Source organism: Oncorhynchus nerka, linkage group LG19 (assembly GCF_034236695.1).
Source record: "Oncorhynchus nerka isolate Pitt River linkage group LG19, Oner_Uvic_2.0, whole genome shotgun sequence".
NCBI lineage: Eukaryota > Metazoa > Chordata > Actinopteri > Salmoniformes > Salmonidae > Oncorhynchus > Oncorhynchus nerka.
In genome coordinates, this window is record NC_088414.1 from 10,964,863 (window position 1) to 10,990,354 (window position 25,492).

Genomic DNA, 25,492 nt, shown 5'->3' on the forward strand with positions numbered 1-25,492 from the left:
AGCCATTGATAACACTAAATAGTATTATTTTTTTTTTCACTAAACACGAGGTCCCGTGTGGCTCAGTCGGTATACTATGGCGTTTGCAACGCAAGGTTTGGGGGTTTGATTCCCATGGGGACCAGTATGAAAATTTATACTCATTACTGTAAGTCGCTCTGGATAAGTGTCTGCTAAAGTGAAAAAAACAAAATGTAGTCTTCATTGTGAATAGCAAAACCAGTGAAAACCAAGATATTTACAAAAAGTGTGACGCTCACAAGTTCTTTTGAGTGGGAATCCTACTATGACAAAGTCATCACCCAGAGGAAAATAACATATATGCATATGTTTTCCAAACAACACTCCCAACATTTACCATAGGGTGCCATGAATGATAGCAGCATCCTGGAAAGACACCAGACCAGTTGGTGTGAGGAAGTAGTCCTTGAGGTTGCAAGTCTATAGCAACTCTAGTTGCCCTGTCCACCAACATTTTTCTTGCGTCCAAGAAGCCGGTGTCCTCCGGTACCACCCGTCTCCACTCTCCTGGACGCAGGTCTGCGGTGGTTGTGGAGTAGTCATCAAACAGGGTGGATGTACTGTGTTGATTAATCAGTGTTGTCAATGTTTGTGGTGTGTAGGTAGTTGTGTAGGGTCACACAGGCCGTCACAATGGTCTCAGCTTTCTCTGGGGCAACCTCAAAGGCTCCTCTCAGGATCCTCCGTATCACAGCAAGGATGGCGTTGCACCGACAGGAATATACCATCTCTCCAGGAAGAAGAAGGGCGGGGGTGTATGTTTCATGATTAATGACTCATGGTGTAATTGTAACACCGTACAGGAATTCAAGTCCTTTTGTTCACCTGACCGAGAATTCCTCACAATCAAATGCCGGCCGTAATATTTCCCAAGAAAACACTCCTCGGTTATCGTCACAGCCGTGTATATCCCCCCGCAAGCGGATACCAAGACGACCATCAAGGAACTTCACTGGATTTGATGCAAACTGGAGAAACCATATATCCTAAGGATTTTAAGAAAGCTAATTTGAGAACAAGGCTACCTGTGAGGACAGAGGCTGGGAGACAAGAAGCAAGTACAGGGACTGAACATTTAATAAATAACATGAAACAAACAGGGACGGCGTCTGGACAGGGGAAACATAACAACAATAATGCAGACACGGGGAACACACAGATAAAGGGGAGGCAATCAAATAAAGATGGGGTTCAGGTGAGTCCAATGATGCGCTGCTGCATGTGATGGTGACCAGTGATGAAGCTCAGATGCGCATAACAATGGTGAAGGCAGTCTGGCATCCTCGAGTACCAGAGAGGGAGAGTGGGAGCAGGCGTGATACTACCTACAGTGAGGGAAAACAGTATTTGATCCCCTGCTGATTTTGTACGTTTGCCCACTGACAAAGAAATGATCCGTCTATAATTTTAATGGTAGGTTTATTTGAACAGTGAGAGACAGAATAACAACAAAAAAATCCAGAAAAACGCATGTCAAAAATGTTATAAATTGATTGGCATTTTAATGAGGGAAATAAGTATTTGACTCCTCTGCAAAACATGACTTAGTACTTGGTGGCAAAACCCTTGTTGGCAATCACAGAGGTCAGACGTTTCTTGTAGTTGGCCACCAGGTTTGCACACATCTCAGGAGGGATTTTGTCCCACTCCTTTTTGCAGATCTTCTCCAAGTCATTAAGGTTTCGAGGCTGACGTTTGGCAACTCGAACCTTCAGCTCCCTCCACAGATTTTCTATGGGATTAAGGTCTGGAGACTGGCTAGGCCACTCCAGGACCTTAATATGCTTCTTCTTCTTTAGCCACTCCTTTGTTGCCTTGGCCGTGTGTTTTGGGTCATTGTCATGCTGGAATAACCATCCAAGACCCATTTTCAATGTCCTGGCTGAGGGAAGGAGGTTCTCACCCAAGATGTGACGGTACATGGCCCCGTCCATCGTCCCTTTGATGCAGTGAAATTGTCCTGTCCCCTTAGCAGGAAAACACCCCCGAAGCATAATGTTTCCACCTCCATGTTTGACTGTGGGGATGGTGATCATGGGGTCATAGGCAGCATTCCTCCTCCTCCAAACACGGCGAGTTGAGTTGATGCCAAAGAGCTCCATTTTGGTCTCATCTGACTACAACACTTTCACCCAATTGTCCTCTGAGTCATTCAGATGTTCATTGGCAAACTTCAGACGGGCATGTATATGTGCTTTCTTGAGCAGGGGGACCTTGCGGGCGCTGCAGGATTTCAATCCTTCACGGCGTAGTGTGTTACCAATTGTTTTCTTGGTGACTATGGTCCCAGCTGCCTTGAGATCATTGGCAAGATCCTCCAGTGTAGTTCTGGGCTGATTCCTCACCGTTCTCATGTTCATTGCAACTCCACGAGGTGAGATCTTTCATGGAGCCCCAGGCCGAGGGAGATTGACAGTTCTTTTGAATTTCTGACTGTTGTCACCTTCTCATCAAGCTGCTTGGCGATGCTCTGGTAGCCCATTCCAGCCTTGCGTAGGTCTACAATCTTGTCCCTGACATCCTTGGAGAGCTTTTTGGTCTTGGCCATGGTGGAGAGTTTGGAATCTGATTGATTGATTGCTTCTGTGGAAAGGTGTCTTTTATACAGGTAACAAACTGAGATTAGCAGCACTCCCTTTAAGAGTGTGCTCCTAATCTCAGCTCATTACCTGTATAAAAGACACCTGGGAGACAGAAATCTTTCTGATTGAGAGGGGGTCAAATACTTATTTCCCTCATTAAAATGCAAATCAATTTATTACATTTTTGACACACGTTTTTCTTGATTTTTTGTCGTTGTTATTCTGTCTCTCACTGTTCAAATACACCTACCATTAAAATTATAGACTGATAATTTCTTTGTCAGTGGGGAAACGTACAAAATCAGCAGGGCATCAAATACTTTTTTCCCTCGCTGTAAATTCCATCAGCATATCGATTGCTGTACACAAGCGAGTAACATGCTCGACCATTGCTACTCTAACTTCCCCGATGCATACAAGGCCCTCCCCCGCTTTCCTTTTGGCAAATCTGACCATGATTCCCATCTTGTTGCTCCCCTCCTATAGGCAGAAACTAAAACAGGAAGCGCCTGTGCTTAGGTCTATCCAATGCTGGTCTGACCAATCGGATTCCACACTTCAAGATATGTTCTGGGTAACCTCAGATAATAACAATGACATATACGCTGACTCGGTGAGCGAGTTTATACGGACGTTTATAGGAGATGTTGTACCCACTGTGACTATTAAAACCTTCCCTAACCAGAAACCGTGGATTGATGGCAGCATTCGCACAAAACTGAAAGCATGTACCACCACATTTAATTATGGCAAGGCGAATGGAAATATGGCAGTATACAAACAGTGTAGCTATTCCCTCCATAAAACAATTAAACAAGCAAAATTTCAGTATAGAGTAGAGGTCGACCAATTCAGATTTTTCAACGCCGTTACCAATACCGATTATAGGAGGACCAAAAAAGCCGATGCCGATTAATTGGCCGATTTTTTTATATTTTTATTTGTAATAATGACAATTACAACAATACTGAACAAACACTTATTTTAACTTAATATAATACATCAATAAAATAAATTTAGCCTCAAGTAAATAATGAAACATGTTCAATTTGGTTTAAATAATGCAAAAACAAAGTGTTGGAGAAGAAAGTAAAAGTGCAATATGTGCTATGTAAGAAAACTAACGTTTCAGTTCCTTGCTCAGAACATGAGAACATATGAAAGCTGTTGGTTCCTTTTAACATGAGTCTTCAATATTCCCAGGTAAGAAGTTTTAGGTTATAGTTAGTATAGGAATTATAGGACTATTTCCCTCTATACCATTTGTATTTCATTAACCTTTGACTATTGGATGTTCTTATAGGCACTTTAGTATTGCCAGTGTAACAGTATAGCTTCCGTCCCTCTCCTCGCTCCTCCCTGGGCTCGAACCAGCAACACAATGACAACAGCCACCATCGAAGCAGCTTTACCCATGCAGAGCAAGGGGAACAACAACTAGAAGGCTCAGAGCGAGTGACGTTTGAAACTCTATTAGCGCGCGCTAACTAGTTAGCCATTTCACTTCGGTTACACCAGCCTCATCTCGGGAGTTGATAGGCTTGAAGTCATAAACAGCGCAATGCTTGACGCACAACGAAGAGCTGCTGGCAAAAACACACAAAAGTGCTGTTTGAATGAATGTTTACGCGCCTGCTTCTGTCTACCACCGCTCAGTCAGATACTTAGTATGCTTGTATGCTCAGTCAGATTATTTGCAACGCAGGACACGCTAGATAATATCTAGTAATATCATCAACCATGTATAGTTAACTAGTGATTATGATTGATTGTTTTTTATAAGTTAAGTTTAATGCTAGCTAGCAACTTACCTTGGCTTACTGCATTCGCGTAACAGGCAGTCTCCTTGTTGAGTGCAACGAGAGAGAGGCAGGTCGTTATTGCGTTGGACTGTTAACTGTAAGATTGGACCCCCGAGCTGACAAGGTGAACATCTGTCGTTCTGCCCCTGAACGAGGTAGTTAACCCACCATTCCTAGGCCGTCATTGAAAATAAGAATGTGTTCTTAACTGACTTGCCTAGTTAAATAAAGGTATAAAAAAATAAATCGGCACATCAGCGCCCAAAAATACAGATTTCCGATTGTTATGAAAACGTCTAGTTGTTATGAAGACCTCTAGTATAGAGACTAAGTGGAGTCGCAATTCAACGGTTCAAAAACGAGACGTATGTGGCAGGGTCTACAGACAATCACAAATTACAAAAAGAAAACCAGCCTCGTCGCGGACATTGACGTCTTGCTTCCAGACAAATTAAACAACTTCTTTGTGAGCTTTGAGGACAATATAGTGCCACCGATGCGGCCCACTACCAAAGACTGTGGGCTCTCCTTCTCCATGGCCGATGTGAGTAAAATATTTAAACGTGTTAACCCTCGCAAGGCTGCCGGCCCAGATGGCAGCCCTAGCCGCGTCCTCAGAGCTTGCGCAGACCAGCTGGCTGGTGTGTTTACGGACATATTCAATCAATCCCTATCCCGGTCTGCTGTCCCCACTTGTTTTAAGATGTCCACCATTGTTCCTGTTCCCAAGAAAGCTAAGGTAACTGAACTAAATGACTATCGCTCCATAGCATTCACTTCTGTCATTATGAAGAGCTTTGAGAGACTAGTCAAGGATCATATCACCTCCACCCTACCTGTCACCCCAGACCCACACTGCCCTATCCCATCGGGACAAGAGGAATACCTGTGTAAGAATGCTGTTCATTGACTACAGCTCAGCATTCAACACCATAGTACCCTCCAAACTCATCATTAAGCTTGAGACCCTGGGTCTTTACTCCACCATGTGCAACTGGGTCCTGGACATCCTGACGGGCCGCCTCCAGGTGGTGAAGGTCTTGAGTGACGGTAGTTGTATGTTTTCTTGGCACCGTCAGAAGAACCGCCAGAAGAACCTTTGAATAAAAGAAGCATGGCATTAGTGTTGAACTGGAACATTTTTATTTTATTTAACTAGGCAAGTCAGTTAAGAACAAATTCTTATTCACAATGACGGCCTACCCCGGCCAAATCCTAACCCAGACGACGCTGGGCCAATTGTGCGCCACCCTATTGGCTCCCAATCACAGCCGGTTGTGATACATACAGCCTGGAATCGAAACAGGGTCTGTAGTGATGCATCTAGCACTGAGATGCAGTGCCTTAGACCGCAGCGCCACTCGTGAGCCCCAACATGAAGGCTATCAAAAATGTACTGTAACAGCTGTGTAGTCTATACGTTGGACATAGGTCCCCATCCTCCTACTGGGATGCCAAAGCATATCATTACAACTTCTATTTACTTTGGTGTAATTTTCACATTATAATATCATAAGTCGCATCCATTTACAGTATCTTACCTGGACATGGTCACATGTTGACTTTCAGAGGAAGCGCCTCGTCTCCCACGAAGACATATGGGCTCTGTGTTTGGGTCCCCAGGCAAGCAACTCTGGCCTTGGCAGCAGCAGCTGGCCTGCAATGAGTTGAGAGCCAAACTTGCGTCGTGAGGGAAATTCCCGCATCTCCCTCCCGACCGAATGTGGCCACATCTACCATGGTTGTGAAGTCTGCCAGCCCGCATCCGAAAGTATTGAAATGGTCTTTCCTCGTCAATGCTTCGCATTCGGTCGGACAAGAGGTGTAATTCTCCTTCCCCACCTAGTAGTGTTCTGTGGACCGTTCTGTGGACCGTTTGCCACCGTTTTGTTTTTGTTTCTCACGAGTTGTAAGAGCACTTTCAGCTCTTCCAATTTGGAGGCAGACATGTTTACTTAATTACCCACAGAAGCAGAGTTGAAAGCATGGAACACCATGCTAGGTAGATAGCTAGTATTTGTAACAGGCCTACAACACTGGATCCTGAAGTTCAAATTCCGTCGCTGGCGAGAGTCAAAAAGAGTGCCTCGGCCCCTCTTGCTTGGTAAGCTACTCTGGCACCACCTAGTGGATATACACTGGGTGGAATGCAAGGAAAAGTGTCTGCTGGCCCCCCCAAAACCGACTCACATTACCCATGAGCACTACGTTACGTTGCTCCGGCTGTCATGCATTTCAATGTGGATGTCCACAACAGAGTGGAAACGCAATGCCCCCCTGCGGTTAAAGGCTCCGTTACGAGATGGACGCCACATACTTTGAAATGTTTCAAATTCGCCCTCTTCCTCAGTCCAGCCAGAGTCCGTCAAAGAACAGGAAGTTACCGAACCACAGAAGATGAAAATATTGATGGCTTTATGGGATAGTTAGCAACTTGTAAGTAGTTACCCATTCTTATAAGTAAGTACTATTTAAATAGTAATGTTAAATCATACACATTGGCTGTTGAGCCTATTATATTATATGACTGTTCCCTCCCGTTTAAGTTTATTGTGCTGATAATTACATTTAGTTTTTGATGATTCAGATTAACATTTAGTATCCCACCAGTGTAATGAACACGAGGGGAGACAGAGAGCTGGTTTCAAGCGCAGGGCACAACAGCTGTTTATTGTACAGGACCACAGGAGGAGGCAGGTAGCTGGGTCCAGGGGCAGGCAAGGGGTCCAAAATGGCAACAGTACAGGCAGGGAAAAGGCTAGTAACGTCATCCGGGAGATCAGGCAATAGGTTGATAACAGGAAATCCGAAAAAGTACAGGCAGGGAATAGGCAATAGGCATCATTAGTTTTTGCCTGCCTCACTAGCATACACAGGATAAAACACAGGAAAACCAGAACGAAAAAAGTGTCACAAAACAAACAATACCTCACAGTGATGGGGTGCAAAGAACTGAACTAAATAGTGTGTGGTAATGACATACAGGTGTGTGAACAGGTGATTAGAATTCAGGAGATTGGGATCTGGAGAGTGAGCTGCGTTCAGGGGATATATGAGTTTGAGAGTGTGAGCTGGAAAGTGGGCTGCGTTCAGGGGATCTATGTGTTTGAGAGTGTGAGTTGGAAGCAGACGTTACAACCAGAGGGAAATTCATTTTTTCATGTGCTTAAAAAAGATGGTACATAAAACATGAAAACACAGAAACTACACAATATAATTCATTAAAAGTGCCATAGCTACACATTTATAGTGAAAGTATGCGGTATACCCAACAGACTATCTATCAAACAGCCTACCAATTATCCTTCCCACTGTCTTAATCAAGCGCTGAAGCTTGACTTGGTCTTGCACTGGCATGTTTCCAAACATGCATATCAGACCAAAGGGGAAACAGATTTATAGAACATTTGTAAGATATGGCGGTCAACATTTAAAATGGTTCAGTTTGCGTAAAAAACAAACATTCCCTTCTTTATCTTTGCAAAAGCACTGTCGTTCAATTTCATTTGATTGTCTATTTCGATTCCCCATTGAGTGATGTGGTCACTCTATCCACTGATTCCCCATTCATCTTCGTAGGAGGTGGTGGAGTTTTGTTCATTCTCAATTCAAAGTTACGTGCGCACCACCGGACGAATTTGCCTGTTTCTCCGTCTCGACCTTGAAGAGAGGCTTGGTCTGGGTGGAGGAAACCCACAGCAGCGTGTCATCTGCATATTTAATGAATTTGTGGGCTGAGTCAGAGGCTTGACAATCGCTTGTGTACAGTTTTCACAGTATCTGTGAAAGTACGCAACCTTGAGGGGCTCCCGTATTCACCTGTGAAAGTACGCAACCTTGAGGGGCTCCCGTATTCATCTGTGAAAGTACGCAACCTTGAGGGGCTCCCGTATTCACCTGTGAAAGTACGCAACCTTGAGGGGCTCCCGTATTCATCGGTGAAAGTACGCAACTTTGAGGGGCTCCCGTATTCACCTGTGAAAGTACGCAACCTTGAGGGGCTCCCGTATTCACCTGTGAAAGTACGCAACCTTGAGGGGCTCCCGTATTCATCTGTGAAAGTACGCAACCTTGAGGGGCTCCCGTATTCACCGTTCTAGATGTAGAGATGGTGGAGTTGAACTTCACTTGTTGGGTACGGTTCACAAGGAAACTATTAATCCGTTTGATCAGTAGAGAGTTGACACCCAAATTCACCAGCTTATCCACCAGTAGGTGGGGTTGGATGGTGTTAAATGCGCTACTGAAGTCAGCGAATACAATTTTCACTGTGGCTATTTGCCTTTTCTAAATGTTCGTAGATATTGTTCAGCATGACCAGTAACTCATCATCAACATCCCTGGAGGCACGGTAGGCGAATTGGTTTGGATCTATTTGGGATGAGAGACCAGAAAGAATTTGTTTTTGAAGAATTTCTTCAAAACATTTCATGTCAAGCTTGTCTTGCTATAAAGTTAGAGAAACAAGTTGAGGAAAAAGCAACTTGCTTTAGGAAAAAACATGCTTTATTATCACCCGAAACAATATATTTATTCTCTCTTGAATAAAAAAGGTCATATTTTGCATTCTCCCAGAATAAATGTGATCTCTGACGAGAGACACTACACTTGTCCATTCGGGTGCGGGGCAAGACCCTGCGAAGAGGATGTATGGCGTAACTGTGATATAACACCGTTTTTGTTCTGTGACGTTCGATGGGCATTTAAGGTGTGACCGGTGATCTGACAGGGGACAGGCGTCAAAGGTGTGTGTGTGTGTCTGTGTGTGTGTGTGGTAGGTGCGCCTCTCTCACCTCCCCTCGGGGACAGGTGCTAAAGTGTGAGGGCTGAGGAGTGTGGGAAGCTGAGTTCCCATCTCAGACCTGTGAAAAGAGACACTAGAGCATGTGTCTCCACCAATCTGCTCCCGACAGCATGGGCTGACAGGGTAGTGGTGACACGACCTTTTCTCACCTTTTCTTTTCATAATTTTTTAAATATTTTTTCTTTTACATAACCACTATTGTTCCTCTTGACCCTCTCTTTTTTCCCCTCTTACAGTTCCCCACCTGAAGAGTTGATGGTTGTGGGTTGATCCATTGGAGCGCCCTCTACAGCCAGCCCTGTACCAGTAGCCCTTGCCATTCCAGTACTGTACCAGTTAAGCTATACCAGTGCCATTATGTTGTTGTCTCGCTGGTCTCTGCTGCTACTCTGGTCTCTACTGGTCCAGTCCCCCCTAACCCAGTCCAGACCAGCTGCTTCCCTCAGTGACACTGACAGTGACACAGGTAAGAGACATGGACCACATAAAAGATCTTAAATTCTCTCCTCCTTTCTTTCTTGCTCTCTCTCTCGGCAGGGCTGCGTCTCATTAGCCTTCTGTGTGTGCGTGCGTGCGCTTCCGTTTTGCTCGCTTGTGTGCGTTTTAACGTGAGCTTTCTCTCCCTCTTTCTTATTTGATCCCTTTCATGCCAGGCTGAGGGTTCTGGGTTTCAGGCTGCTTCCATGATGGTTCAATCCCACTGACTCTGTTCCGCTGTCTGGAACTGCTCAGTTAGCAGTGGGTCTTTATTCTGAGACAGAGGACAGAACACACTCTTCAATTTGGGGATGTGGAGGCTCTTTATTGGTCTAGAAAGGACCTCAAGTCTTCAAGGTTTGTCCATTTAGTTAAAAAAAAAACTGAGGATGTTTACAGGGATTCTTTCATGGCGCAACCACGGTTTAGCTTCTCCACCGTTGGCTATGGTTTACATATCCTGTCCACGCACGCACATGCACACAGTTGGTTGGATGTGGAACAGAAAGGCTGTGTTTGGTAGGAAAGGATGAATGCTGTCTGAAAGGAGGTGTTTTTTTCCCTCTGTTGGCGAGTCGTGTAACCACCGGCCATCCTAAACCAGCCCTAACACCATGGTGTGTGTGTGTGCGTGCTTGCGAATGTGTGTTTGATACTGTTGTTTTGGAACGCATCAATTCTTGTTTTTCTCTCAGTCAAAAAACACCAAAAATGTCACTTCTGCTGCAAACAATTTTGCCATACACGAAGGCTGCTTCCAATTTTCTATCTCTGTCTCGCTGCTTCTTTCAAATAAAGCTGTTGGTCTTTGGATTTCAACCACCTCCCCCTGCTCTGCTCTTGTTTGGTGGATTCCGTTCTTCTTTTCAGTTATTTTATCCTTGTTTGTTTGTATCTCTTCTCTCTCTCTCTGTCTATCTTTGACAACCTTTCATTAGGAATGTTCCCCCTGCCATGAGCAGACCGTATTCAGGACTTCCCATAATGCAGTTTCTGTAAACCTCTCCCTGTAGATTACAGACCTGCTGTGGTGAGGCTGGGAGCTGGGATTCTGGGATGGTCTATGTCACTCTGTGGTGGTGATGATTATGGACCTAATCTCTCTAGATTACAGTAGATATGATGATGAGTCGTGCTTTCTCTGGTCGCAGTCCTGCTGAGATGTGGGGAGGGAAGGGATCTGCGGCAGAAAATGCCCGTAGTAATGTAGTAGTTCTATATTGTATGGTAATCAATATATACATTCTGCTGGGAGATGGAAAGGGATGTGTGGTAGAATATATCCCTGCTTATAGTAATCACTGATCTGACGTGGCTGGATCTGTGAATGCTGTGGACTGGAACCTATCAGACTGTGTCTAATGGTAGAAGGAAAAGGGCTTTTTCTTATTCAACATATAGGACCCATTATTAAAGCTCTGGAGCCCTCCTTCCTCAACTCACCCTCACACCCATCCTTGCCCTTTTGTTTGCAGCCATTTGTCAGGATGAAGGTGCTGACGATTAGTGTGTTTGTTTATCTCTGAGCTTGGGGTTAGGGAGCTACGTGGGAACTCTGAAGGAGCGGTGGTGCGTGCGCTGTGGCGACAGTCGAGGCACCTTAAAAAGGGGTGAAAGGTTAATCTTTATGCCGTTTCCATTCCCACTCAGCAGACCCCCACAGAGTAACCTTGTCTCAGCCCTTCCTGTTTGCACACACACACACACACACACACACACACACACACACACAGACAGAGTCTTGTACAGCTAACCTTGTGGGGAAACACAATTCAGTCCCATTCAAAATCCTATTTTCCCTAAACCTAACCCGTACTCTTACCCTAACCTTGTGGGGAAACACAAGCCTGTACTAAACCTAACCCGTACTCTTACCCTAACCTTGTGGGGAAACACAAGCCTGTACTAAACCTAACCCGTACTCTTACCCTAACCTTGTGGGGAAACACAAGCCTGTACTAAACCTAACCCGTACTCTTACCCTAACCTTGACTCTAAATGTATTATTTATGTAATGTTATTTTCCCATCACTAGCACATTCGAGCCCGCTGCCTATATACATAGATACATATATACATAGCCACTTTAATAAATGGAACACTAGTCACTTTAATAATGTTAACATATTTTGCATTACTCATCTCATATGTATTATTTTTATTTTTAAAATTTTATTGAACCTTTATTTAACTAGGCAAGTCAGTTAAGAACAAATTCTTATTTTCAAATGACGGTCTAGGAACAGTAGGTTAACTGCCTTGTATATACTGTATTCTGTTCTATTCTGTTGTATCTTAGTCCATGTCTCTCTGACATTGCTCATCCATATTTATATATTCTTAATTCCATTCCTTTACTTAGATTTGTGTATATTGGGTATATGTTGTGGAATTGTTAGATATTACTTGTTAGATATTACTGCACTGCCGGAGCTAGAAACACAAGCATTTCACTACACCTGCAATAACATCTGCTAAACACGTGTATGTGACCAATAAAATTTGATTTTGATTTGAAACCTTACCCTAGCTCCTAACCCTAAAACTAACCCTAGCTCCTATCCCTTAATGTAATACTAACACTAATTCTAAGCTTAACCCTAAACTTCCTAGAAATAGCATTTGATCTTGTCGTGACCAACAAAATGTCTCCAGTTGGTCAAAAAAAAAATATTCTCACTATTCTTGTGGAGACTTCTGGTCCACACAGGAATAGGTAAACACATCCACACACACACACTCACTGGTTTCTAACTCTAGTTTACATACTCGTTTGAGAACGACAGCAATACTGAGTGTTCCTCTCTCTCTCTATAGCTGACATGCTTACATCGTCGGAGGATGAAGATGATGATGAAGAGTCTTCCTCAGAGGAAAATAAACTGTACAACAACCAGAAGCTCCAACGTAAGCCCCTTCCTCTCACCTCTTTCCCCCAAACCTTGCCTCTAACTCACCCTTCGCTCCCTCTAACTTGATTAGTATGAAAAAGTAGGAGCCCAATTTTTTTTATATTGAATCCAAAGTTAGAAATATAAATGCCTCTCTCTCTCTAGCGGTGGCTCCTCAGTGGGTGACTCCAGACAAGATGGAAAAGAGGCTCCATGCCGTTCCTGCCAGTAAGACTGTTAAATTCCGTTGCCAGGCGACTGGTAATCCCACTCCAACATTGCGGTGGTACAGGAATGGAAAAGAGTTCAGGAGAGACCAGCGGATTGGAGGCTTCAAGGTATGTATGTTTGTACAGCCCTCTGCTGCATAGTGTGTTGTCTGTATAGTGCGTCATCAGTAAAGTCAGCAGGTAAATAGCATACCTTAAAAGTAAAGATTAGATTACAGTGCCAAGGGGTAGAATGTATAAAAATAACAGCAGAGGTCCAAGCACTGAACCTTGGGGAATACCAAATGTCACTTATTTCTACTTTACCAAATTTCAATCACAAACACCACACAAAATGTGTATTTTTCTTGGTTATTCTTATGTTTTCACTCCCTGACTTTCTCTCTCACCCCCTCCCTCTTTCAGCTCCGAGACCACATGTGGACTATAATAATGGAGTCTGTGGTTCCGTCTGATAAAGGCAACTACACATGTCTGGTGGAGAACAAGCATGGCAGCCTCACACACACCTACCAGCTGGACGTAGTGGGTCAGTATGTGTGTGTGTGTGTTTACTTCTGATATCCGTACATGGAGAGATGTGTACGTATATGTGTGTGTTTGCGTCACTCACGTTGCATGTGTGTTTGTGTGTTCTAGAACGTTCCCCTCACAGGCCCATCCTCCAGGCAGGCCTGCCAGCTAATCGTACGGCAGTGGTGGGTAGTGACGTAGAGTTTGTCTGTAGAGTGTTCAGCGACCCTCAGCCCCACATCCAGTGGCTCAAACGCATCACCATTAACGGCAGCAGAGTGGGGACAGACGGACTACCCTACGTACGTGTACTGAAGGTACACACACACACACACACATATCTACGTACAAATTCTGAAGGTTAACACACACTGTACCCACGAGGGCTACCCCACATAAACATCTCTCTATCGCCCTCAGACTGCAGGGTTTAACACCACAGACAGGGAGATGGAGGTGTTTACTCTGAGGAACGTGTCTGTGGAGGATGAGGGAGAGTACACCTGTCTGGCAGGAAACTCTATAGGAATGTCTCACCACTCTGCCTGGCTCAGCGTGATCAAAGGTACACACACATAAATGTACTCGATTATTCTTAACCTTTGCAGACCAATGTGCTTTACAAATGTGCACTCAAAATGGAAGAGAAGAAACAAACACAAATGACAATAATAATGAAATAAATCAAATAAAAACCATTGACTTCCTCCTCTGCAGACGTGCCTCCCTCCCCCGTACCGTCTCAGGCCTACCTGCAGATTTTCATCTACTGTGTCGGCTTCTTCGTCATCATGCTCCTAATCGCCATAGCGACCGCCTGCCGATTACGCTGCTCCCCGAAGAAGAGCGACTTCAGTAGCCAGCTGGCTGTTCATAAACTGGCGAAGAGCATTCCCCTACGCAGACAGGTAGCGCGCACACACACATATACACACATGCCCGTAAACCACGATCGTAATGATGAGTAAAATTTGCCTGAGAACTAATCCCTGGGTTTAGTTCAGCAGGCGGACCGCTTACCATATCCTCTCTCACAGCCTCCCCCTCTCTTTCTCTAGGTGTCAGTAGACTCCTCTTCCTCTCTGCAGTCTGGGGTGTGTCTGGTCAGACCCTACCGCCTCTCCAGCGGAGCCACGCCCAACCTGGCCGGCGTGTCAGAATATGAGCTGCCTGCGGACCCGCTCTGGGAGCTGTCACGAGACAGGTACTAGAAGGCTTATATCCCTGCATAGAGAATACACAACCTATAGTTTAGGTGAATACATAACCCTGCATATGGCATACATAATCTGCATAAGGTGCTTATAACTTAACCAAGGGGATTCATAACCTCCATGAACAAGACATTCATTTGATTTATTTTTCACCTTTATTTAACCCGGTTGAGAACAAGTTCTCATTTACAACTGCAACCTGGCCAAGATAGAGCAAAGCAGTGTGACACAAACAACAGCACAGCGTTACACATGGGATAAACAAACGTACAGTCAATAACACAATAGAAAAAGTCTATATACAGTGTGTGCAAATTAGGTAAGATTAGGGAGGTAAGGCAATAAATAGGCCGTAGTGGCGAAGTAATTAAAATTTAGCAATTAAACACTGGAGTGATGGATGATAGATGTGCAGAAGATGAATGTGCAAGTAGAGATACTTGGGTGCAAAGGAGCAAAAAATACAAATAACAATATGCCGTGCGTGTCTGTGTTGTAGGCTGTCTCTGGGGAAGCCACTGGGTGAAGGATGTTTTGGTCAGGTGGTGCTAGCAGAGGCTGCAGGTCTGGACAGAGAAAAACCCTCCCGTCTCACCATGGTCGCAGTGAAGATGCTTAAATGTTTGTGAGACTACTGCTGACTACTTCTTGAAATATATTCCTAAAATTTGAGGGGCAAGTTAGAATAAACGTAGATTTTGGTATCATCATTTCTAACCTTGAAAACAGTGTGCGTATTGGTTGATATTGATGTGATGTCACGTCCTATTTCCTGTGTAGCGGACGCCACAGAGAAGGACCTGAGTGATCTGATCTCTGAGATGGAGATGATGAAGATGATCGGGAAACACAAGAATATCATCAACCTGCTTGGAGCCTGCACGCAGGACGGTAAGACTGGCGCTGTGTGCGTGCGTGCATGCGTATGAGCAGAATGGCAAACCATAAGTACAAAGAGATAAAGATAACAACAGGGGTCCAAGCACTGAACCTTGGTGAACACCCAAATGTTACATTACAAGTAGAGTTTGGCGGTATCCAGATTTAAATATCGTCATACCGTCCTTCTCTCATCTCTGGATTTATGGTATTACCGTCTTAGTACCGTCTTAGTGCTAAAAAGGCCATTTTGCATCCATTACCAGAATGCTAACAAAAATGGCACAAACTAATAGCGTATTTCAATAGAGGCTGTTAGCTAAATATGCTAATGAGCTCAAACAAAATAAACTAATTGCAAAGACATGCAATCCAGTTTATACAGTTATACAAGTATAGGTAGTAGCTACTGAATGTAATTTCTGTTTTGCTTGTAAAAGTCCACACGCATGTGAACTAGAGACGTTGTGAAAATGAGCAAAGTTTTGACGCATGCTTGTCTGACGGAAGAACCGTACTGGCTCTGGAGCAGTATGTGTCCACGCTGTGTCTGTGTGGAGTTGCTATGGTAACGGGCCTGCCTGCTCTGCTGCGAATGGAGGGGAGAAAAAATAAACGCAAAGAAATCAAGATGGCAGCAGTGCCAGCTTTACAGATAACTCATCCAAAGCACTTTGACTTCTCAAACATGACAGAACGTGTCTCTTTATTAACTCAGCCACTTACTGAGCTAATCAGCCAGTTAAACCAAATACACAGCTGGACTCACCAGCTCCTGTATTCTCCCGTTGTGCTATTTACAAACAAACACATGACTGGCTGAACATTTCTGGGGAACTACGGTAAACTTCATAATGTAAAACAATGCGACAGGTGAAATGAAGAATGCAATCTGCTTTATCTCCTAGATTATTGAGCGAGTTGACTGCAGGTATTTAAAAGTAGCTACAAATATTCTTAATTTATCTTTTTCAGAATACCTATGTATACGCTACATACGGTATACCGCCCGAGCCTAATTATAACCCTCTTCTCTCTCCAGGCCCTCTCCACGTGGTGGTAGAGTATGCATCTCAGGGCAACCTGAGAGAGTACCTGCGGTGTCGGAGGCCTGTGGGTCTGGAGTATTGGTCTGGGCCTACCCGGGCCCCCTTGGACGCCCTGGAGGTCAGGGAGCTGGTGTCTGCTGCCTATCAGGTGGCAAGGGGCATGGCTTACCTCGCCTCACAGAAGGTCAGAGAAGAGACTAGTGTTATTGTCTCTCACTCTCTCTTCGTCTGCATCTATTCTCTTCTGTTACTCTCCTTCTCTCTTTCTCCTTGAAGTGTGGACATTTGTGCCTGTCAATCAATTAATCAATCAATTGTTTGTTTTGTAGTGTATCCACAGGGACTTGGCAGCCAGGAATGTGTTGGTGACAGAGGACAATGTGATGAAAATCGCAGACTTTGGGCTGGCCAGAGACATCCATCACATAGACTACTACAAGAAGACCACCAACGTGAGTGACTTGGTCAAAATGGAGCAGGTGTGACTTAAACACAGACAGACGGACATATAGGTGGTTTAACCCCTCGTTTTCCTCCCAGGGTCGTCTGCCAGTGAAATGGATGGCACCGGAGGCTCTGTTCGACCGCATCTACACACACCAGAGTGACGTGTAAGTCTCGCCCTCCTAACATTTCATAGACGTTACGTTGTGTTGCGCCGTGGCTTTACGCTGATCCATCATGTTATGTACCTGTAGGTTTCTTTTCAAGCCCAGCAATAACTGTCCCTGATAAAGTGATAGTTCGCTGTATTGAATTCTGTGTGTGTTTGTGTGTGTGTGTTGCAGGTGGTCGTTTGGTGTGTTGCTCTGGGAGATCTTCACTCTAGGAGGCTCTCCCTACCCTGGTGTCCCCGTGGAGGAGCTGTTCAAACTGTTGAAGGAGGGACATCGTATGGACAGACCAGCCGCCTGCACAGAGGAGCTGTGAGTACGCGCCGAAACACACACAGACAGTTCAATGTCCTCGCAAGTATAGTGATACAAGTATAATAAATGTCCTTGCACGTATAGCAATGCAAATGCACTGTCTGTTCTGACCCTGTGGTGTTTGTTCCCAGGTACATGATGATGAGAGACTGCTGGCATGCTGTTCAGTCTCACAGGCCAACCTTCAAACAACTGGTAGAGGATCTGGATCGCATGCTCTCACTCATGGCCAACCAGGTAAAAACACACACACACACAGTGTCATTTTCGTATAATTTGAATTGTTCCCCTGAACATGTCCTCTCTGTCTCTGCTCTCTCTCTAGGAGTATTTGGATCTGTCCATCCCTGCGGTCCAGTATTCTCTAGTGGGTCCAGACACCAGCAGCTCCTCTGACTCGGTCTTCTCCAGGGAGCCGACCCACGGAGCAGAGTACTCTTCCCGGAGCCCGTCCCGGACCTCCACCCTGCTCTACAACCAGCACACCCCCCCTAGGACCCCTTCTCGGGCCTCTACCCTGGCCTACGACCACCATATTCCCTCCCGGACGTCCACCCTGACCTACACCATACCAACCCGGCACACCACCACCCGGGGACACAGCCAACGTTGATCTACCAAACCCTTGCCGCACACCTTAACCTATCCACCTCCCTTTTAGTCAGTCCCTACCATGAGCTCTGCCCCAGCCCCTCCTACCCCCCACCCCCTGACTTCTACCCCCAGCCCCTCCTTGGTGACTGGGAGGCCTACCAGAGGGGAGGACACTACCTGAGTGCTTTAACCCCTTGTTCTCCAGTCTGCCCCGGAGCGGGGTTCATTTGACCTGCTTGGCATTTCTGGGGAGAGGCTCATTAACAAAGATGAAGACAATGGCAAAGACAGAGGGTCATAACAGAGTCATAAGCCATGTAATAGACTTTTCACAAAGACTGGGCTCTTCTGTTCTCCTCCCTATTAATATGGGGATACTCACACAGGAAGAGGAGGAGGCTGCTAAACATTATTTTCATGGCCATATTATGCCATAAACCCATACAGGCTATTAAAAAGGACATCTTACCAAGGGAAAACAAATAATTCACTTATTTTTTATTTAACCTTTATTTATCTAGGCAAGTCAGTTAAGAACAAATTCTTATTTACAATGACTGCCTGCCAAAAGGCAAAAAGGCCTCCTACGGGGACGGGGGCTCTTTTTATATAAATATATTATGAATTGTGTCATCTGAAAATATATTTCCAGGGCTACTTTTTTTTTTAGATGGTTGCTTGTTTTTATCCCTGTCAATGACAGAGTGGCGTGGATATGATGCTATGTGTTCGATTCAGAGGAAAGAAGTAGGTAAGATGCTATGTGTTTTAATAAGCTAATATCATACCAGCAGTGTTAGTCAGGGCTACAGTTACCGTATCACCCTCTAGTCTAGACTCTATGGACACCAGTGTTACGCTGAAGGTCATGATGACGTTGCTGAGGATAATGTTCATGGTAATGTAAATGGTTTTAAAACAGTGGCAAATGCACTTATTGCCAATGGAGGTCTACCTTCCTTTACAGAGGATGCCTTTATTTGAAGGACTGTAAATAAAAGACAACAGTGTTACAAAACTTCACGGAAGTCTTTTTGAATGAGAGAGAAAATCAGAGGAGAGAGAGAGAGAGAGAGAGCGCATGCTGAAGTGATCTGCCAAATGTTGTCGTGCTCCAGGACTTCAGGGGTCGAATAAAGGACTGGTGAAAGAGTGTGTGATGGGAGAGAGGGAGGAGAGGTTCTGCTGCTGACTGCAGAGGAAGCATTCTCTCCAGAAAATGGTAAGTGTGTGTGTGTGATTTAATGGTGGGAAGAGAGTATTGGCCAGTAACTTCGCTCTATCAATCACCCTGAGATCTGGACCTTACAGCACAGACAGCAGCTTCCTGCCAGACGCACGCACACACATAGCTGGCAGCTTGTTTGGCTGAGGTCCAGGGTCTGGATAACATGTCTGCTCCTTGGAGAGGAGACATTCGGAGAGGAGACATTCGGAGAGGAGACATTCGGTTAAACTTCTGGCTGCGTTCTCTCTCTCTCTCTGCTGAGATGTCAGCTGTTTCTGTGTTCTATGCCATAGCTCATAGTTAACTATGTGTTGAATTAAAAAACACTTCATTCGGATCCTATTGTTTCAGATAGGAATTTTCCAGAAACTTCTCCAGAGGCGTAAGGATAAATCCATTCACTCTAGAATTTGAAGTAGCCTATTCTAACCTGATTACCCCGAATAGGGATATATTCCCTGGGCTCTTCCTGTGTCACTGTGTAAATCTGGGCTTGTCTAAACGTGTTGAGGAGTGTGTTTTCTCAGGGTTGTTCGTATTCCTGGAAATGAGGGCTGTTAAGCACAGCCATCTGCCCTATTGCCCTATATGTTGACCACCACACACACACACACACACACAAACGCACACAATGACGGCAATCGATGTCCCCCACCAAGGTGTTAATGCAAACACCCCACCCCTGCCACCCTTCTCCATTAAGTGCTCTCCTGGCTGTATGTGGGCTCTATTTGGGTTTATGGGGCCGTGAGCTGCCGTTACTGGGTGTGAGGAGCCATAATGGGGCTGCAGTTTCCACCTGAGACAGATGGTTCAGAGGGGCATCAGAGTCACTGGCATCCAGTATGGTGCTGTTATCGACACCTGTCGGAGCTAGCGGAGGATCAGCCTTGGGAACCACAGGGGCTGTCAGGGTTATCAGGCTTTTGTAAAAAAAAAAAAAAAAAAACGCTGGAGGTTTATTGACAGGGTGGCTATCAACTGTGCAAAGTTCCTCAGCGTACACACGTCAGAGGAGCTGAAATGGTCAAAACCACGCGGACACCATGGTGCATATGGCACGACAGCGACTCTTCAACCTCAGGATGCTGAAGAAGTTCAGCCTGTCCCCGAGGGCCCTCACAGTGTTCTACAGGAGCTCCATCGAGAGCCTACTGTCGGGCTGCGTCACAGCCTGGTACGGCAACTCCACCGCCGCTGACCGCAAGGTGCTACAGAGGGTGGTACGCTCAGCCGAATGCACCGTTGGGTGCACACTGTCTGTGTCGCAGGAAGGACAAGATCATCGGGGACCCCAGCCACCCGAGCCACGCCCTGTTCTCCCCACTTCCTTCACTAAGTATAGGAGCATTGTGGCAAAACCTGAAAGACTGGTCAGTAGCTTCTACACACAGATCATCAGGCTACTGAACAGCCACCACTAGTCAGCTACCTGCTCCCCCTGTCCCCCCAGACTTCCTATTGTGTGTGTGTGCGTGTGTGAGCTTGCATGAGAGACAGACAGAGAGTTCAAGTTTCCCTCAAGTCAGGCTGTTTTGTACTGTGACCCATCTAAAGCCTTCCAAAATTCCCTGCTGCGACCCAATAACCACAACCACCACTGTTTCCGTTTCTGGCCCCAATAACGACCTAGAGGGAATGGGATCAGCTGTGACCCAAACCGCCATTTTAGAAACGCAACTTTCTAGTATAACATAGTTTCTTTCTGAAGCAGTTGAAACAGGTAAGTGTTACCGCATGTACTCCTGAGAGAGAGACACAGAGAGAGAGGGAGAGAGAGCGAGAGAAATAAAGTATTCTATGTCATTACGGAACACTTAGGGGGCCATTAGCAGTATAGATCTTTTCCTCTGGTACACCTCCCCTCCGTTTCAAACTGTCTGGGCCAACAACCTCCTAACTGATCACACAGATTGATTGGGGAGACTTATTATCGTTGCCTCAATTTAAAAAATTTGGCATGTTTTAAACCACTGCTGTACACTTAGGGCTGGTCTGCCAGATACAGACCCGTTTGGTAAACCAGCCCTAAGTCATCTAACAGACGAGTTTGCAAAGCAGAGAAACTGACTGTGAGAAAGTGGTAAGGAGGACGTAGGAGGGCTTACAGGCCTGTGATTTAGAATGCTGGTTCTGGCTGTATGTACAGAGGTCTGGTAAAGTCATAGGCCTGGGGAGTTTGGCTGTGACTGGAGATTTGTACCAGAGATCATCTCGTTGGAGGATAGACTGTCCTAAAGACGCCCAGCCCCATCAACGACAGGAGTATACTGCCACCTAGTGGATGGAAATGACAGAATAATCTTTGAAAATACTTTAACCTCACACTATATTTTTTATTTATTTAACCTTTATTAATCTAGGCAAGTCAGTTAAGAACAAATTCTTATTTACAATGACGGCCTACCCCGGACGACACTGGGCCTATTGTGTGCTGCCCTATGGGACTCCCAATCACGGCCGGATGTGATACAGCCTGGATTCAAACCAGGGACTGTAGTGACCCCTCTTGCACTGAGGATGCAGTTCCTTAGACCGCTGAGCTACTCAGGAGCCCAAATCTAACACCAATGCAAACGATTAAAGATCACCAATGTGTGAAACTAGGATCGCTCAATCACTAGTCTGGTATGGCAACTGCTCGGCCTCCGACCGCAAGGCACGACAGAGGATAGTGCGTACGGTCCAGTACATCACTGGGAACAAGCTTCCTGCCATCCAGGATCTCTATACCAGGCGGTGTCAGAGGAAGGCCCTAAAAATTGCCAAAGACTCCAGCCACCCTAGTCATAGACTGTTCTCTCTGCTAACGTACGGCAAGCGGTACCTGAGCTCCAAGTCTAGGTCCAAAAGGCTTCTAAACAGCTTCTACACCCAAGCCATAAGACTCCTAAACAGCGAATAAAATGATCCCGAGTGGCACAGCGATCTAAGGCACTGCATCGCGGTACTAGGGGCTTCACTAGGAGGATAGGCAAAGTGGGTGGGGTTATATCCTTCCTGTTTGGCCCTGTCCGGGGGGGGGGGGGGTCCTCGGAAGGGGCCACAGTGTCTCCTGACCCCTCCTGTCTCAGCCTCCAGTATTTGTGCTGCAGTAGTTTGTGTCGGGGGGCTAGGGTCAGTTTGTTATATCTGGAGTACCTCTCCTGTCCTATTCGGTGTCCTGTGTGAATTTAAGTGTGCTCTCTCTAATTCTCTCTTTCTTTCTCTCTCTCGGAGGACCTGAGCCCTAGGATCATGCCTCAGGACTACCTGACATGATGACTCCTTGCTGTCCCCAGTCCACCTGGCCGTGCTGCTGCTCCAGTAGTTTGTGTTGGGGGGCTAGGGTCAGTTTGTTATATCTGGAGTACTTCTCCTGTCCTATTCGGTGTCCTGTGTGAATTTAAGTGTGCTCTCTCTAATTCTCTCTTTCTCTCTCTCGGAGGACCTGAGCCCTAGGACCATGCCTCAGGACTACCTGACATGATGACTCCTTGCTGTCCCCAGTCCACCTGGCCGCGCTGCTGCTCCAGTTTCAACTGTTCTGCCTTATTATTATTGGACCATGCTGGTCATTTATGAACATTTGAACATCTTGGCCATGTTCTGTTATAATCTCCACCCGGCACAGCATAGCCTGGTTCCTCTCTAGGTTTCTTCCTAGGTTTTGGCCTTTCTAGGGAGTTTTTCCTAGCCACCGTACTTCTACACCTGCATTGCTTGCTGTTTGGGGTTTCAGGCTGGGTTTCTGTACAGCACTTTGACATATCAGCTGATGTACGAAGGGCTATATAAATACATTTGATTTGATTCACTAGAGACCCTGATTTGATTCCAAGCTGTATCACAACCGGCCGTGATTGAGAGTCCCGCAGGGTGGCGCACAATTGGCTCAGCGTTGTCCGGATTAGGGTGTGGCCGGGGTAGGCCGTCATTCTAAATAAGAATTTGTTCTTAACTGAATAGCCTAGTTAAACATTTTCTTTTACCTACGATGACTATTTTCATTGTCCCCTCCCCACATTTTTACGCTGCTTCTACTCTCTGTTTATTGTCTATGCAGTTACTTTACCTCTACCTACATGTACATATTACCTCAATTACCTCAACTAACCTGTGCCCCCCCCTGTATATAGTCTCGCTGTTATTTTGTTGTTGCTCTTTAATTATTTATTTTCTTATTTTCTATTTATTTATTTTTAACTTGCTTATTTTAGTAAATACTTTCTTAACACGTATTTTTCTAAAAACTGCATTGTTGGTTAAGGGCTTGCAAGTGAGCATTTCACTGTAAGGTCTACTGTACACCTGTTGCAATCAGCGCATGTGACAAATAACATTTGATTTGAAATCTCTGTAGTCAATATGATGCAGATCACAACATTTATTTGTAGCAGAGAGAATGACCCCCAAGCCCCCATAGTGTAGAGTACCAGACTCGACTACACTATAACTAACACACACACACACACACAGGATCTCAAATCATACACGATTTAACCACATCTTCCACAGCATACTATTGTCGTGTTCTTACAGAGTATAGGATCTTACATTAACACAGACAGTGACAGAGAAGGACGTGGTGAGCCCCACGACCAGCGCGTTGACATCATGTCCCTGTGAGGGGGTGGTGACATCGTTGTAGAGCGGCATAACAGCACGGCATCAGAATTTGACGTCCCATCTAGATGTCAAGCTCCGCCCGCTGCCGACAACTCAAACCAATCACAACTAAAGACGTATAACAACATCATAAATAAACATTTAGTGAGAAAATAAATATCAATAATAATATTAAGGTAATATATCCAGGGGTCTTTTTAAATAGGCTTCTCTTGGTAATCGCTGGTCAAAACTGGGACGTTATGGCTGCTGTGCCATGTTGAAATCAGATGGAAACGGCAGCGAAGGTTCGTCTTCTTAGATAGCCTTTGAAAATGTTTCAATTGGTTCACATTAAATGATCAGACTTTTCAACAGCTCTCTAGGTTAAGTGGATGTCATCCTCCACATTCAACGTCCAGCTAACAAGTTTCATCCCCCATCTCATCAAGCGTCAGCCGGCACAGAAACCCTTTCAACGGCAGTTAGAGATCGACCCCAAACCAACTACTACATTACAGCAGCTCCAAACTTCCCTTAATCATATGGCCTTAATCATTTAGCCTTAATCATATGGCCTTAATCATTTGGCCTTAATCATTTAGCCTTAATCATTTAGCCTTAATCATTTGGCCTTAATCTTAATCATATGGCCTTAATCATTTAGCCTTAATCATTTAGCCTTAATCATTTGGCCTTAATCATATGGCCTTAATCATTTAGCCTTAATCATATGGCCTTAATCATTTAGCCTTAATCATTTGGCCTTAATCATATGGCCTTAATCATTTAGCCTTAATCCTTTGAGGAGAAACCTGTGTGCGTGCATGTGCACGTATGTGTGTGTGTGTGTGCGTGCATGTGCACGTATGTGTGTGTGCGTGTGCACGTATGTGTGTGTGTGTGTGCATGTATGTGTGTGTGTGCATGTATGTGTGTGTGTATGTGCGTGTATGTGTGTGTGCGTGTATGTGTGTGTGTGTGTGTATGTGTGTGTGTGTGCGTGCATTTGCACATATGTGTGTGTCAGCATGCATGGAGAGTTGAAGCATTCATGACTGTCTGTTTGTGTGTTTAAGGTAGCTGTGGTGTGTTTGTGTGTATAAGGTAAGAGCGGTGTGCATGTACACTACCGGTCAAAAGTTTGGACACACCTACTCATTCAAGGGTTTTTCTTTATTTTTTTACTACTTTCTACTGTAGAATAATAGTGAATACATAAACTATGACATTACACGTGGAATCATGTAGTAAGCAAAAAAGTGTTAAACAAATCAAAATTCTTCAAATAGTCACTCTTTGCTTTGACAACAGCTTTGCACACTCTTGGCATTCTCTCAACCAGCTTCACCTGGAATGCTTTTTCAAAAGTCTTGAAGGAGTTCCCACATATGCTGAGCACTTGTTGGCTGCTTTTCCTTCACTCTGCGGTCCGACTCATCCCAAACCATCTCAATTTGGTTGAGGTTGGGGGATTGTGGACGCCAGGTCATCTGATGCAGCACTCAATCACTCTCTTTCTTGGTAAAATAGCCCTTACACAGTGTTGAGGTGTGAAAATCAAATGGTAGTCCCACTAAGAGCAAAACAGATGGGATGGCATATCGCTGCAGAATGCTGTGGTAACCATGCTGGTTGTGTGCCTTGAATTCGAAATAAATCAGACAGTGTCACCAGCAAAGCAGCCCCACA

General features: G+C 45.2%; 2 protein-coding genes across 2 annotated transcripts in view; one reads left to right on the top strand and one right to left on the bottom strand.

Moving 5' to 3' along the window:
• fgfr1b (fibroblast growth factor receptor 1b) overlaps nucleotides 1–18,997 on the top strand; it is a 34,098-nt gene extending 15,101 nt beyond the window's left edge. The window contains exons 2-17 of the mRNA XM_029620173.2: nucleotides 9,446–9,675; nucleotides 12,504–12,593; nucleotides 12,743–12,915; nucleotides 13,213–13,336; nucleotides 13,447–13,637; nucleotides 13,741–13,885; nucleotides 14,038–14,228; nucleotides 14,379–14,524; nucleotides 15,034–15,155; nucleotides 15,315–15,425; nucleotides 16,456–16,646; nucleotides 16,792–16,914; nucleotides 17,003–17,073; nucleotides 17,251–17,388; nucleotides 17,523–17,628; nucleotides 17,717–18,997. Of these exons, the coding sequence (XP_029476033.1) occupies nucleotides 9,567–9,675; nucleotides 12,504–12,593; nucleotides 12,743–12,915; nucleotides 13,213–13,336; nucleotides 13,447–13,637; nucleotides 13,741–13,885; nucleotides 14,038–14,228; nucleotides 14,379–14,524; nucleotides 15,034–15,155; nucleotides 15,315–15,425; nucleotides 16,456–16,646; nucleotides 16,792–16,914; nucleotides 17,003–17,073; nucleotides 17,251–17,388; nucleotides 17,523–17,628; nucleotides 17,717–18,004 (2,319 nt within the window). The 5' untranslated portion in view covers nucleotides 9,446–9,566 and the 3' untranslated portion in view covers nucleotides 18,005–18,997. The remainder of the gene's footprint in view (nucleotides 1–9,445; nucleotides 9,676–12,503; nucleotides 12,594–12,742; nucleotides 12,916–13,212; nucleotides 13,337–13,446; nucleotides 13,638–13,740; nucleotides 13,886–14,037; nucleotides 14,229–14,378; nucleotides 14,525–15,033; nucleotides 15,156–15,314; nucleotides 15,426–16,455; nucleotides 16,647–16,791; nucleotides 16,915–17,002; nucleotides 17,074–17,250; nucleotides 17,389–17,522; nucleotides 17,629–17,716) is intronic.
• Nucleotides 18,998–25,124: 6,127 nt separating this feature from the next.
• Nucleotides 25,125–25,492, bottom strand: part of stc1l (stanniocalcin 1, like) — a 2,849-nt gene continuing 2,481 nt past the window's right edge. The window contains exon 5 of the mRNA XM_029620176.2: nucleotides 25,125–25,492. This exon is cut by the window's right edge and continues 1,209 nt beyond it. The gene's annotated coding sequence lies outside the window, so the exon portion shown is untranslated.